Source organism: Apteryx mantelli, chromosome 12 (genome assembly GCF_036417845.1).
Source record: "Apteryx mantelli isolate bAptMan1 chromosome 12, bAptMan1.hap1, whole genome shotgun sequence".
NCBI lineage: Eukaryota > Metazoa > Chordata > Aves > Apterygiformes > Apterygidae > Apteryx > Apteryx mantelli.
Genome location: NC_089989.1, coordinates 21,624,070 through 21,638,624, shown reverse-complemented (window position 1 = coordinate 21,638,624; position 14,555 = coordinate 21,624,070). Strand labels below are relative to the sequence as shown.

The 14,555-nt window shown below is 40.4% G+C and overlaps 2 protein-coding genes across 6 annotated transcripts in view; one reads left to right on the top strand and one right to left on the bottom strand.

Moving 5' to 3' along the window:
- Window positions 1-5,605, bottom strand: part of TAFA1 (TAFA chemokine like family member 1) — a 340,874-nt gene extending 335,269 nt beyond the window's left edge. For both annotated transcript variants that reach the window (XM_067303624.1, XM_067303625.1), the window contains exons 1-2: window positions 5,555-5,605; window positions 5,352-5,462 (exon numbers count right to left, since the gene is read on the bottom strand). The gene's annotated coding sequence lies outside the window, so the exon portion shown is untranslated. The remainder of the gene's footprint in view (window positions 1-5,351; window positions 5,463-5,554) is intronic.
- A 193-nt stretch (window positions 5,606-5,798) lies between these two features.
- The window catches only part of SUCLG2 (succinate-CoA ligase GDP-forming subunit beta), a 136,333-nt gene continuing 127,576 nt past the window's right edge, over window positions 5,799-14,555 (top strand). For 2 of the 4 annotated variants that reach the window (XM_067303454.1, XM_067303455.1), the window contains exon 1: window positions 5,800-5,961. In XM_067303454.1, the coding sequence (XP_067159555.1) occupies window positions 5,878-5,961 (84 nt within the window). In that variant the 5' untranslated portion in view covers window positions 5,800-5,877. Of the gene's footprint in view, window positions 5,962-14,555 lie in introns of all 4 variants that reach the window. The other 2 variants (XM_067303453.1, XM_067303452.1) reach the window with 2 other exon arrangements.

The following is a 14,555-nucleotide window of genomic DNA, read 5'->3' as shown; positions in this document are numbered from 1 at the left end:
GGAAAACACAGCAAGCAAGCTACAAAATCCACTGAAATAGTACCCCATGACCCCAAACTAGCTAGCACAGAAAGCTACATTTAAATCGATACTTAATTCGGCAGAAAAATCAATTTCTCCTCCTCTACAATCCATAAAATTCATCAGGAAAAAATTACCCCTCGCATATTAGTAGCCCCTTCACTCTACGGGTTTAGAAAATAATTACAATAGACAATTTCAAGCACTATAGCAGGTTGGGACAACACGCTATAAGGTATTTTGCTATCTGTAAATTAAAACATGGATTAGATGTGAATGTGAACACGTATAGCTTTCCTAGTTTTCCTAGCCTCCCTTTGGCAAAAGCAAACATTGCTTACAGGAGCACTTTTTACTTATAGCTGTCTACAGTGTCATGCCATGTCCAGGTTTTATTCCCGGAAAATGCACACCTTTTTGCAGATACCATGCAGGATGCAAACAATCCTATGTGACAATGCTTGTTCTGTTAGTATCCAAATAATTTCTCCTAAAGCAGTGCCATCTTGCCTTCATTCTTCCACATGGGCATTTCAGCACTACTGTGAAATAGTTAAAGAGCTTAACTGAATGTCACACACGGAGTTCACGGATCCCTACCAGTATGTGTGCGCCCTTGGGTTTGGATGCTCCACACTTGGTTGTCTGGGCAATCTCCTCATCTTTAAACTTTCTTTACAGTCTAGATAGCTCACTGTTAAGTATGTTTTTAAATATAATGTATAGAATGGTAATGATCTAGCTGAGATTCTGCTTCATATTTGACAAATCAATGCATTTTGTTAGAATGTCTGACTGAATAATATTCTGAATTACTTAGCAAACAAACACCACAGAAATTGCCTTTTCATTTTCACTGCTTGCTGCTATTACAATCTCCATCCCTTTCCCTCAAGTAACTCTTTGCCTTTCTTTTTCTTGGACTATTGGACATTTCTTTCCTGAATTTAGATTGCCTATTCTTTTCAAAGGCTTCAGAGTCTTTGTGGGGATATAGTCACATCTTATCAAAGAGGTCCAGCCTCTGAGAAGTTGTTTTCTTCCACTGTATCCCAGAGCTCAGATCTTAACACTTTTTTGTATTCACAGTCCTGTATTGTCTCTGACAGAAGTTCAATAAAATTGTCTTTCTACCCACAATATCAGGGTTCTCAACATTGTTTGAACTGAGTGTTATAGACCTACCAGTCTATCTCTGCTGAGAAACCTGAAATCTCCTGCCTGCCTTATTATACAGTTGGCAAAAGGCCATTGGCAAAAGGTAGCAGTACATCTCTTGAAAACTGATGCATCACTTCAACTGTTTTCAGCCAATTAATTTATGTCATAATTCCGGAATGTTTCCTTTTTATACAGTCACACAGTTGGATACCAGAAAGGTGGAGCATTATTGTTACCATTGCTCCCACTATTATAACCTGTTACTATAAATCTTTTAAAAATGGTTTCCTTCACTACTTTTCCTCCTCATTCCTGCATTTTCTTATTTGAAGTCTTCCATGTTTCATGCACTTCTTTTCTGTTTCTAGCTTTAACTACTCATCTCAAAGTTATCACACAGTGTTACAATGCAGCACACTGGCTTCCCACTGCATCAAACTGGCTGGTGACAGCAGCAGGCGCAAAGATTGTTTTAAGGCTTCACTTTATTCATTTGCTCCTAGCCACATACAAGCTCCCTTAGGTAACGCAGAGGCGCATGTCATTTGAAAATGAAAAAGCCAAACTGATATTTAAATAGATTGAGGATGCAGCAGTACATAGAGTTCCTATATTTGCTCAAGACTGTGCAACCAGAAAAATCTATCCTACCTTGCCAAAAAAAACCCTATCCTTCCAGTTCCCAGGATCACTCCCATTTCATTCATGTAGTTACTTTTTCACGAATGGAAATTCTGTGGCTGTATGCAATGGCTGAATTCAGTGACCTAAGAGGTCACTCACATTTCTATTCCTCATTCTTTATTTTCACTCTTCTTCTGTGTTCTAGAATTGAACATCCTTATTTTAGTTCCTTAGAAACTTCTCTTACCCATCTTCCACTCATTGCTACATTTACCACTTACTCCAACCTTTCCTCTTTTTTTTGGTTTTATATTTAGAGCCAAGTAGACATGAACAGACAAAAGGGATAAGGAATGGTGAAGGACTGAGACAGCATTTCAGAGTCAGAAGCACTTGCATATCAGGACCCACACTCTATAGTGACCCTGTAAGACTCTCAGTCTGTGATACTGTTTCCTGTTCTTCAGTCACCTACATCGGGACTATTCTAATAGTTAATGTGTTGCAGTTTTACTGCCCTCATGCATTATTCTTAGGAATACTGTGTCTGAATCTAGTAACTTATCTCCTGCAGTTCTTTTTGGTACAGACACTATTTCCTCCTCCACAAATACAGGCAGACCACCCTGAGGCTGCAATTATCTTTAATTAGCCACTCTTCTTTTGTTTTTTTTTTTTCTATCTTCTTTTTTTTTTTTAACTGCCTTGGTTTACCAGCTGTTTCTTACCCATGTTAAGGATGCTTCCAATCTCTTCTGATACACTCTTCGAACCTATATACCAGAAGTACTCCAGCCTTGCTCGCCTTCTTATGCTGCTACAAGAGTAGGCTGGCAGAACTTAGCATTGGGTCCTACAGAGCATGAGTCTGTTGTCTCCATTTTCACATAAAGATGAAATAATTCTCTAGGAAATGTACGTGAATATCAAATCTGTGTTTTGCAGTTGACACAAATATAATTACAAGGTAATATACACATGAAGAACTTTCAGTCCATTGCCTACAGTATCTTGAAAAAGAGGCTACAACGAGTCTAAAAACAGACTAAAGCAACCACATTATCAGTAATCAAAAGTTAAAGCGTGAGGGCTTGCCTGACTTACAGACACTCTACTGAAGTCATAAGACTAATCCTGAATAAGGAAAGCTGTATTTGGCCTAATGCTATTTCACTGTAAATTGGAAGACCATGCTATTCATAAAAATATAAATGTTCCAAGCTTCACTGCCGTAATAGTGATTTTATTTCTGATATGTATCAGCATGAGCTCAGATATGTTATTCAGGAAAAATTATTATGAAAAAAAAATTCCATTCAGCTGTGCTAGCTGTAATGAGTTTGCATTTGTCAAATGGTTTTATGGTTAAATGAAAAGTTAATGATAAACAACCTTTTGGAACTGCTGGATACACCAACCATGTGCTGGGTGTGACATCCGTCTTCAGCAAATAATGTTTTGGGAAGTAATCTGTACGGATATGAAAATGAGTATACTATTTCATCATTAACAAGTACTGCCACAATAAAGAAGAGGAAATGTGAAAACACTTAAAATGATGCTTTTGTTTACCTGTGATAAGGTAACTCCCCCTCTTTTTTTAATGTTTTCACTTAAGAACTATCTACCATTTAGGTTGAATGACAGTTAATAGAGTTATGCCTTATAGCCTGTTTCATTAAACTTTACTGAATTGTAAAAGCATTATTGGTTGTACTACATTAAGTAGATCAACCGATAAAAATCGAAGGATTAAAATCAAGCCTTTTATGCACCCTGGGGAAGATCTGAGAAAGGTAGCACCTGTAGACAGAGGGAGCAATCTTTGGAAGCCTAGAGGAGTGCACTTGGAAATCAGCCTCTCTCCCTCTACCTCTTTTTTATTATGAAGTTTGCTTCCCCTCCCTCCATATTTGTGAGGCGTGTGTGCTGGGATCACTCTAACCGGCCCAAATTCCTGCATCCCAAATGAGTTTCCCAGATGTAACTTATATTGTGTATCTCTTTTCTCACACACCCACACACATATCCTTGTACTCCATACTCCAACAAAGCTGGCTCTTGCTTGCCCTAACTGACCTGTTCAGTCTAAGTTTGCATTGGTTTACATGTACACACATGGAGACTGAATATGAAGACAATGAATCTCTATATTTAATCTCCCTCATACGTTAAAGATCAGGTATCTTCTACCCTAGATATACACAGAAATCATGTGTTGGTGACTACCCCAGACTGTGTGTTTGTGCAGTGTTTTTACTGTATTTTGCATTGTTTAGATTTGGTAAAATGGAAAAAAGGTTCTTCACTATTTATATCATGCAAGAAAAGTGCCCCTCATATCATTAAATGATAGTGTTGTATGCAATACACACACATTATCTGAAAGCTTATAGACCTGTTATATATATATAAACCTAATGCAGACAGCCATAATAGTTTGTATGAGTACGTAACAGTGTGCTTACTGATCCAGTCATGAAACTAAAAATGAAATTATATTTCCTCCATCATAATACTGAAGTCAGTATATAATATTCTAAAAGAACAAGCACACAATAATACCTAGGTTAATACTGGGTACCATACATTATTGTTCAATGCTATCAAAAAGCAGCATCTTCAGATTCTTTATTGAAACATATGACATTACTTAAATTGTCATGACAAAGACAAAACTGTTCAATTTCAGGTTTTTCTAGAACCTCAGTTTTTATGAAATTGTTGATTTTTTTTTCTAACGGAAGTATAATTTATTTGCTGATTAGATTCCAATAAAGGAGTTTAGTCCTGATATTTAAAAAAGACATGTTTAGAAGTCCTAAGCACTGACAGAAGCATTCTCCTTTGTCTGAACTCACATCCTGACTAGAAAAGGGGGATTTAAGCCTCTTGTTCTTCCTACTATTTGATCATAAGACACCAAGTAACATTCAGCATAACTCATTTTCATGCAATGCTAAAACTTTGCATGGTTATATATAGTTAAATTTAATAGGAACCACTGTAAAACTGCGAGGATACTTAATCTGTTGCTCAGTTTTTATCAATTATTTCAGGTTTTTCACTTTCAACCATCGCTTTTAACTGCTAACTTGTGTGAATTATTTAATTTGCACAGAACATCCTAACTGTGTTCCTCACGGATGGATTATCCAGATTGTGTATTAACCTCAAACAGATAGAGAGGCCCTCAGCTGGCTCCTCGCAGAGATGGTATTTACACAGACCATGCCATTTGGCTCGCGAGCTTGCTTCAGGTTCCAGACACACTAAACCTGTGTCCAGCCCAGCCCCTAAGTCTTTCCGCATGGATGGCATGAGGGATTTTTATAAACTTGGCTCCCAGGACTGACTTCCATGAAACCGCAGCTCAGCCAGGGAACTTTTTGTATGCGATATTTTACACCCTTGTTGTGAGTCATGAGCTATCAGCACTCTGGTTTTAAGTACTGTCCTCCTGGAGGGCCAGGATTCAGTACCTCAATTTTGGTGTTAACTAAGAGGAGTTTTTGTTCGGTTGGTTGTATTTTTTTTTTTTTTACCTGTGGATGCAAAATGAGCTGAGGCACTTTGTGGAGTTCAAACGCGGATTAAAGTGCCTGTGAAGAGTCTGCTGGATCTCAACAGGGCTTATTAGCTGAATTTACTAGTTCCTAAAAAAAAACAAAAAACACTTTTAGTCATGAAAAAAAAAAAAAAGCCAAGACAAGCCGGACGGGGACCAGCACCTCCCCTCGGCAATCACCTGCAGCTCCCGCACAGCCGACGCAGCTCCCGGGCACACGCAGCCCCCAACATCCCCCGGGGGCCCCCAAGGCGCCCTCCCCCCCACCGGCCATGCCCCCCCGCGCGCCCTTCCCTCACAGCGCCCCGCGCCAAGATGGCCGCCCCTCCCCCAGCCCCCACCGCCCCCGCGGCCGGGGCCGCCCCGGCGCCGTGCCCGCCCCCCGCGAGGGGTGGGCGCCCTGGGGCCGCGCCGCGCCGTGCTTCCGCCCGGGGCGCGGGGCAGGGCGGAGACAGCGGCCGGCGGGAGGCAGGCAGCCGGGGAGGGCAGGCGGCGCGGCTAAGATGGCGGCTCCGCTGGCCGGGCAGGCGGGGGCCGCGCTGCGGGACCTGGCCCTGAGATCCGCCCGCCTGCGCGGCGGCTTCGCGGTGAGTGAGCCCGGCCCAGCCCGGCCCAGAGCCCCCTGCGCGGCGGGAGCCTCCGCACGGAGACCGCCCCGCTCCCCGTGCCCCGGCCCGGGCTGCCGCTCCCTCGTGGCGCCGCGGCGGGCTCCCTCCCAGAAACGCCTGTTGCCCGCAGCCGGCGGGAGACTTTCCGTCCTCTTTATTTATTTATTTGTTCAATTTTCCGCGGGCCTCAGCCTGGTTAGGTTTCCAGACCTTGAAGGAGGTGTTGAACCTGCGGCCGCGCTGTATTTTAGCTGCAGAAATACCGAATTTAAAAAGGGCGCAGAAAACCCTCGCGCTGCGGGGAGGCTCTGCCCTGGCCCGGTCCCCGCGGGCCCTGAGGAATTGGGGCCAAAAGCGCCCCGAGCGGGTCTCCCCGTTGCGCCCCGCGAGCCGGCTGCGGGGGTGCAGGTGAGCCGGGCCGGGTCAGCCCCGGCGTGATTTTGGCCAGGTGTGAGCAGCACGAGGATTTTAAGCCAACCGAGACCTTCTTCTGAAGGTTGCTAGTGTGGCCTTTTAGTTTTGCGTGTTTGAAGTCTTCTTTTTCCTAGGCTCTGCTTAGGGTTTTCTTAATAGAAATTTAAAACGTATCGACGCTGCTAAACCTGATTAACACCGTTAATTGGTGTTTAGCAGTGGTGCAGAGTGAACTTCCCTCCCCCTTTTTAAAATTAAAAATACTTTTGCTTATTTTAATAGCAGAAATAAGGGGACATCATGCATAAAGTGCATTACTTATAAAAACACACAGCAGCGTATTTTCGACAGCAGCGTCGCCTTAGGACGTGATCCGCTTTGGTTTTGGTGTGGTTCTGCAGGTTTCGTGGTGTGGTTCTGCAGGTTTTGGCGTTGCAGTGCAAGCTCAGAGCAGGCTGAGGTTGCCCTGTTTTCTTTACCTGGAAAGGCGGGTGATTGCTCCAACTTCCCTATTGCTTTGAATCGTAAAGGTATTATGGGATAGAACGATGGGGCCTCCTTAAAAAGCTTTAACTTAGAAGTTCTTCCAATATGTGACAGGAGTTTTTTATTCATCTCAACTGGAGAACGGGGCCCGACAGTAGAAAGTCTGAAGATAAAGTGATATACGTACGTTTTAGATAGCTCTGATGCCTTTGGCAATAAATGCCTTTATTTTGTCTTTTTATCAGATCCGCAGTGGCACAGGACTCTGCTTTGGTCCCTGCTTCTGATCATGAGTATTTTCCCAGAAGCCAAAGCTTCTAGAGCAAAGGAAACTTGTTTCTGGTTAGTTCTGCTCCGCAGGTGCTGCTGCTGGGGAGGGTGCGCGTGTCTGCTGGACGTCCTGTACGTGGTACACCTGTCAGATCCAGCCTGTTGTTGGTGCTGAACAGGGCTTGCATAGGACATCTGCTTTATGGGGATCATCTTTTAACTTGAAGGAAACTAGTGCATTGTTCACTTCTGGCTCAGTTTTAAATCCAAAATCTTTTGTTCCTAACTCTCCTTATGTACTGGTGGGTATATATTTGGCAATTCAGTGCAACTGATTAATTATTTTAGTGTGTGTCCATTTCATATATATACATGTGTGCATGTATATGTGTGTACATAAGTGTGTATATATATATACATACACATATATTCACACATTTTGATTAGTAATCCTGTCAGTCCCAACTATGCGTTATATAGCTGAAGAATTGTTCCTGCCGTATGAATTTATGTGACCATGATTCCACAATAAGAAATGGAGAGATAACCTCCCTGTTTTTGTATGCATGTTTGTATACACTTGTTCTTGTAGGGCTCTGATGTATGCGCACGAGTACAGAGCACTGTCTAGAGTGAGCTGTCTCAGAGTGAAGCGCAGAGTTGCTTTGGGTGAGCTCGGTGTTGCCGCTGTCCTTAGGTACGCACTGTAGCAGCTTTCCATGGATAGAGGTGGAGTTTAGGGTGTCCACGCTCTATTCTCAGGGCAGGGCACGTGGAGGTACCCTGTACGTTGCCCTGCTGAAAGCAGTGGATATCAGCTCAGATTCTCAGGAGTATTCTTGGGATTTTAAAATGGCTAATGTTTTTTTCTTTTGTCTTTACTTTTTTGTTAGTGGTGTTTATGAAATAGAGATATTGAACTTGTATTTTATTTTTTATTATTTTGTTTCTGAACTCTGACAGATGTTGAGAGCACCTCCCAAGATTTATGTTTCCCAAATAGCCTATTTTCAAGAAGGCATCAATACTATGTATCAACAAATCAAGTTCTTGATTTCAAAGTATACAATTCCCATTTAAATCATCTCCTAATCTTCCACCATCTCAGACTGAAGTACAAACCTTCCTGAAAGTGTACAAATAACTTTATCAGCCAGAGCCTGGATTTTTGTGCTACAAAGTAGGGTAAGGCATCTGAGTAAGAGATTCCTTCCATTAAAGGAATCATTCTCATTTGTGTCACTTGCTACTTTAATTCAGAGCACAAATTACATTGATAAAATGGAGTGGGCTTTTTCCTGTTTATGTGGTTTGCTTTTCTTTACATAAACAGTATCTTGAAAAGACTCCGTGTACAAAGCTGTCTGGTGTAGCAAAAGCTGCTCTCAAAGCCTGTTACATTTTTCTTTTCACATTGATCAGGGTTTTCCATACAGTAAGGATATTATCAAGAAATAAACTTTCAAAAGTATTTCCTTTGTGATTTTCATCATCCTTTCATGTGTTTGCAAAACTCCGATCTTGTAACCAGTAGTGTGTGTATTTAGCTTAGCAGTGAGTAATTCTATTAGTTTATTGGTACCAGGCGACAGTCTTAAATTCTTTTCATATTGAGCAAGGACCATAGAGTATCAGTTTTGTTTCTGAAACGGTGCCCTCTGTTGTTTTGGTAACACTGGATGAGTAGATACCGGCTGAGATTTAAAAACTTTCTTGATGACTTATTATGGGAGTCTTGTTTGTATCTGTCACAAGATTTCTTACTATTTCAAAACTGGTGATGCTGTTCATAACTGTATTGAAACAGAAGTTTTCTTGAGACAGTGTGGATACAGTCACTATAACCTGCAAGAATGATCATTCTTCTGTGTAATTTATTTTAATGGTGGAACAAAAGGTACTTGATCCTATCACATGAAAATATTTTATTGTCCTCCTGCTTTCCCTTTGGCTCCTTACCTTTTTAAAACTGTTAAAATTTTTTACTCTTTTTACTTTTTATATTCTTGATAGATTCCTTTTTTTTTTTTTGGTGCTTTTGGAGTTTAAATCTGACTGAGTGTTTCAAGAAGATAAAAGATTTTGGTGGTCCGTAGTGCATGCGGACAAGCGTCTTTAGACCCGCTCTTACTGGAGCGATATTTGCAAAGAGCTGTGACAAATGCTTTGGGGACCCCTCTGCAGCAGAATTCAATCTAGTTGGCTAGCAACAAATAGGCTCCACTGAAGGCTGTTTATTTGAATGGGAGTTGGATTGGGCCCTTTGGGAGAATGCTGTGTTTTCAAAATAGCCTCAAATACAGTGGATTTCAACGATGGATATAAATAAGGAACAATTAAAACAGAATCATAACAAAATGCTTAAGATACATCTTGAGTTTTCTAATACAGTGGGTGGGTATGGCTAGTGCGTTACATGTCCCTATCCTAGCCTTCAAAACTGTCCTTACTCCTACCGTAACATTTCCAAATTTCATGCATATTGAAAATATACCAAAAAGATGGGATGCAATGCAATCCCTGTTTTAAAATCTTCTGAATGCCTATATAGGTTTGAAATAGAGAACTGTTCAAGGTTACCCACTGCAGATGCCTTAAATTCCTAAACTTGAATACCTATAAAGCTTTGTTAATGCTGAACAGAGAAAATTCTGTCTTCATTAAGAAGTTATCAGCTGTAAGTGAAGTTAATGATCTTCTGTGCAACAGGAAACATTATCAAAAATAAGTTTCAATTCAGGTCTTCAGAAGCTGTACTTCAGTGCCAGAATTCTTACCCCCCTTTCTCCCCCCCCCCCCCCCCCCGGGCTTTATGTTAAGTTCATAAAAGTTTCTTGAAGGTTCGGACTGTTTTCCAATTTGGCTTTTCCTAGTTGACGGTTTTGCTATAATTCTAAGGTTTTACGCTTAGCAGCAGGCAGTGCATAAGCTTACTGGTTTTCACAAACAGTTTCTTTTTATAGGTATCCAAACCAAACGACTATAAAGCCCTCTCCAAACTGCGGACAAAACTAAAATGTCAGAGTGGAGCAGATGTTTGGCCCACTCCTCCTTGGCAGTTGCCTTAGACACATTGTTGTCAAATCCTTTTGGGGGATGGAATAGGGAAATGACCTAACTTTAGACTTTTTTTTTTAATGGCAGTTTTATACTGGTGGACCTTGTGACTTAAGAGCAATGTGCTTCTGGCGCATACATTCACAGCTTTATGTAGGAGTAGAAAGCATTGCACTTTTCTGCATTTATTCACCATTTTTGAAACTTTGTGTAGTTATGTTCAGGATATAGGCAAGAAAATGCAGCCTTCATGAATATGACATTGGATTGAGAATTAGCTGGGACACCTGAGTTGTTAAACCTGGCTGTGGATAAGTAAACTCCTCTCATCTTAATTTCCAACCAGTTCACCCCAAGACGTTTCTTACCTTGCTTTGGCATATTTAGGATTAATTAAAGCTTTTCCAGAAAAGCAAATGTTTGTTTCCGTTGATCTGACTTCTGAGGTACTAGTTAAAAATGCGGATAGGCACACTCCGTGTCTCCTGTATGGGTATCTAAGTGTTTTTCTTGTTTCCTCCTGTTCTTGTCTCTCTGGCATGTTTTCAATGTGCGTGGCAATTCTTTTTCTTTTAAACTTTCTTTTATTCTTGCTGACTGACAACAAGGATACCATGAGGACTGTGTGAAGATGTCGAGATTCTTTGGGGAATACAGAAAGATGAGATGAGTATTTACAGTCTGTTGGGGTTTGATTGTTTCTGAGAAGCAGACCGTTTTTGCACTATACTTCTTTTTTGGAAGGTTCATGTTCAGCATAAGTTAGTAGTTTATTTATTTAGTGTTTAGAGATATGATCTTTCTTTTTTCCTGGCTTGGAGACTCTCATAGATACCGAGTTGGGATTACTTAGCCCCTACCAATTATTTATTTTATTTATTTATTTTTATTTTTTTTGCAGTTGACCGTACCTTTAGCAAGTAGCTCAGCTCATTATTACCTCCACCAGTCTGATCTTTCTGTGCAGCTTTGAGTCCATGTTCTGCAGCTTTGAGCATATACCCTAAGGACTGACTCCAGAAAATTCCCTTTTTTAATATTCTCCACAGAAGAAGCCGGTTTCTAGCCATCTGTGAATCAGTTAGCTGTAACTCGTCTCCCTTTCCCTCACTTCCTTGTAGCATTTTAATAAAATATGGGACAGAGACAGAAATTGTGTTATCAGTGCAACTGATTATGACAATAACTTTGGAATTGGTAATTAAACATTGATCCATAATTAATAGCTAGCTATTGATCTGATTTTAACTAGATAACGCAGTAGGAGTAGGCATGAAATTAAGCAGAGAATTTAACATTGAGTATAGTGAAAAATTCCTTAATAGTGGACATATGATGTGCTGTTGAAGTCTGCATTGCTCTGATGTTATTTAAAACAGATTCTGCTGAAGAGTAAACTGTAAGCTGAAACCTTTCTTTAATATGACAAAGAAAGTAACACAAAGCTGGTGGGGTTTTTTGTGTGTGGTTTTTTGTTTTTTTTTGTTTTTTTTAGTTTGTAACATGCTGGTGGTGACATTGATTTTATGAATGAAAGAATTGAAAAATAGCCATTATTTACACTTATTTTTTAGAACAACCTTTTAAATTCTCAGTTAAAGGTTTATACTGATTAACAGCACAAAATGTTTAGGAAATAAAAGTTTGTGAATATCACTTTTATCTAAAAGGTGCTGGTTTGTTGAGAAGATTTACACATGTGCTTTTCTTCTTGCTGGTCTCTATCTGTCTTTTTGCTTGCTCATAGGTTTCCTAAACTACAAGAATCTGTATGCTGAAATTAAATTACCTTTTGTTTTATTTCTGTGATGATCTGATATCATATAAGCCTATAATCAAAAGTCGTAAAGCTCTAGACATTTTCCCTGATGGTGGATGCATGTGGGTTGGGCTGTTTCACTCAAAGAGTGTTTTACTGAAGCAAAGCACCTTTTTAATATTTTGAGATTCATTATCGTTCATGTGAGTTTATTTACCTTGCGCATTAATAGTGCTTGGTGATGGCTCCATTTCAGGCCATCCGGTTCGCCTTCAATCTGTGCGTACCGCTTTATTGATCAGCCCTGAAGAGCAGGGGAGTTCAGACTTGCCTCTATCATTTGTATCTTTGTATAATTAATGGTTTGCATTTTAGCTTTCTTTTCATAATAAGAAGGTATAGATTCTTGTTGTTTACAAGTGAAGGACCAAAGGTTATATGCAAGTCCTTATCAGCTAAATTAGTTTGTAGAAGAGGCATTATAAATGTTGCAACTTTGCAGTGTGTTTTCTGCCTTTGCAGATTAAATATTTGACTTTTTATAAAGTGCCTAACCGTTTTAAGTTAATAAATCTGAGAATTTGTCCTAAGGAAGGTGGAACAGACAAAATACTGACCTTCAGGATTCAGTGGACATTAATTCAGTTTGGAACAAAAGGGGTATCATTTACTTTTTTATGATTAAACTGTAAATGGAAGAGTTTTATTTGTCTGAGAATGGATGGATATTTTGAGAGTATCAGCAGCAGCAACTTTAAAACACCCATTCATACAGTGTGCATTTAGAATACTTCTGGAGCAATAAGCAAGCTCATGGGAACAATAACTGGGAAAGATGAAAAATGGGAAGGTATTACAGGAGTAGATAGACTCTGAGGAATATAAGCAATGAGCAATAGTCTCAATTTGTGTCAGGAGGAGAGAATCACTCTTACAGTAGTTACTTTACCTTTGGTATCTAACTCTCGTCCACCTAAATTCTTCAAGACGTGAAAGTTTTGTATGAATTGTCAGGAATGGAGAATTAAGGGATCTTTGATCATGTTTAGTAGGTTTGTGTGCTTGTCCAAGACTTTTGGTTAAAAAGTATGAAGCGGCAAATTAAAAAACAGGCGCAAATTACTGCTGGAACACTTCATCATTCTTTTGACATCTTCCTCTAAGGGATGCATGGACAAAAGAACAGTTTAATTTGACATCTGCTAATTTAATGGCAGCCAAGGAAGCAGTTACTGCTTAGCACAGAAAAGAAAAGCTGCTCATATACAATATTGGTATGAAAGTGTGTGGGAAATTCCAGGTATGGAAAGAATTGCATGTGCAAGTTATAATAAAAGAGATAAGTAAGAAAAAAGGTAGATATCTATGAAAATTGTAGATAAAAATGAAATTAAAAGCAACAGAATACTTTTTACTATCCACAGATGCCATGCTTAGCATTTTTAAGTTCTGAAGATGGCATTAGAAATTAATTTTATTTTGCCTTAAATTTGCTAGCTTCTTCAACTCTGCCACTCCAAACATGTTAAAAATGGTGAATCTATTTAATTGAGTTCTTTCATGCAGAGTTTCAACCTGGATTTGTTTTTCAGTTAAATGGCTCAGATTAAAATTGTCTGAAGTAAAGCTGTAAATGTAGGGAATAGAGGAACTGACATGTCACGCTTGCTTTAAACATGATATGAAACATTATGTGAGAGAGTAGCTGGAATAGATGGAGCTCTGCCTAGGGACAGATGATGAGCCAGTTGAGAGCCTATGGATCAGGGTTAGCGGGCAGACTGACATCGGTGACGTTATAGTAGGTGTCTGCTACAGACCACCTGATCAGGAAGAAGTAGATGAGGCCTTCTTCAGGTGACTGGAAGAAGCCTCACATTAGAAGATCTGTTCCTCATGGGGAACTTTAACCACCCCAATATCTGCTGGAGTGACAATGCAGCAGCGCACAAGCAGTCCAGGAGGTTTCTGGAGTGCACTGATGACAACTTCCTGACACAGATGGATGAGGAGCTGGCAAGGGGAGACACTGTGCTGGACCTCATACTTGCAAACATGGAAGAACTGGTTGAGGATGTGAGTGGGGCAGGGACCTTGGTGACAAAGGGCCCGGAAAAGGTACTCGATGCCTTCTTCACATTGGTCTTTATTAGTAAGATTTGCTTTCAGGAATCTCAGATCCCTGAAACCACTGGAAAGTCCAGACCAAGGAAGACTTACCCATGATGGAGGAGGATCAAGTTAGCAAATATGTAAATCAACTGGATGTACACAAGTCTGTGGGACCTGATGGGACCCACAAGTGCTGAGGGAGCTGGCTGATGTCATTGTGAGGCCACTCTTGATTAATTTTGAAAGGTCTGGGTCACTGGGGGAGGTTCCTGAGGACTGAAAGAAAGCAAATGTCACCCCTATCTTGAAGAAGGGCAAGAAGGAGGATCCGGAGAACTATAGGCCAGTCAGCTTCACCTTGATTTCTAGGAAGGTGATGGAGCAAATCATCCTAAAAACCATTTCCAAACATATGAAGAACAAGAAGATGATTGGGAGTAGTCAGCATGGATTTACAAGGGGGAAATCATGCCTC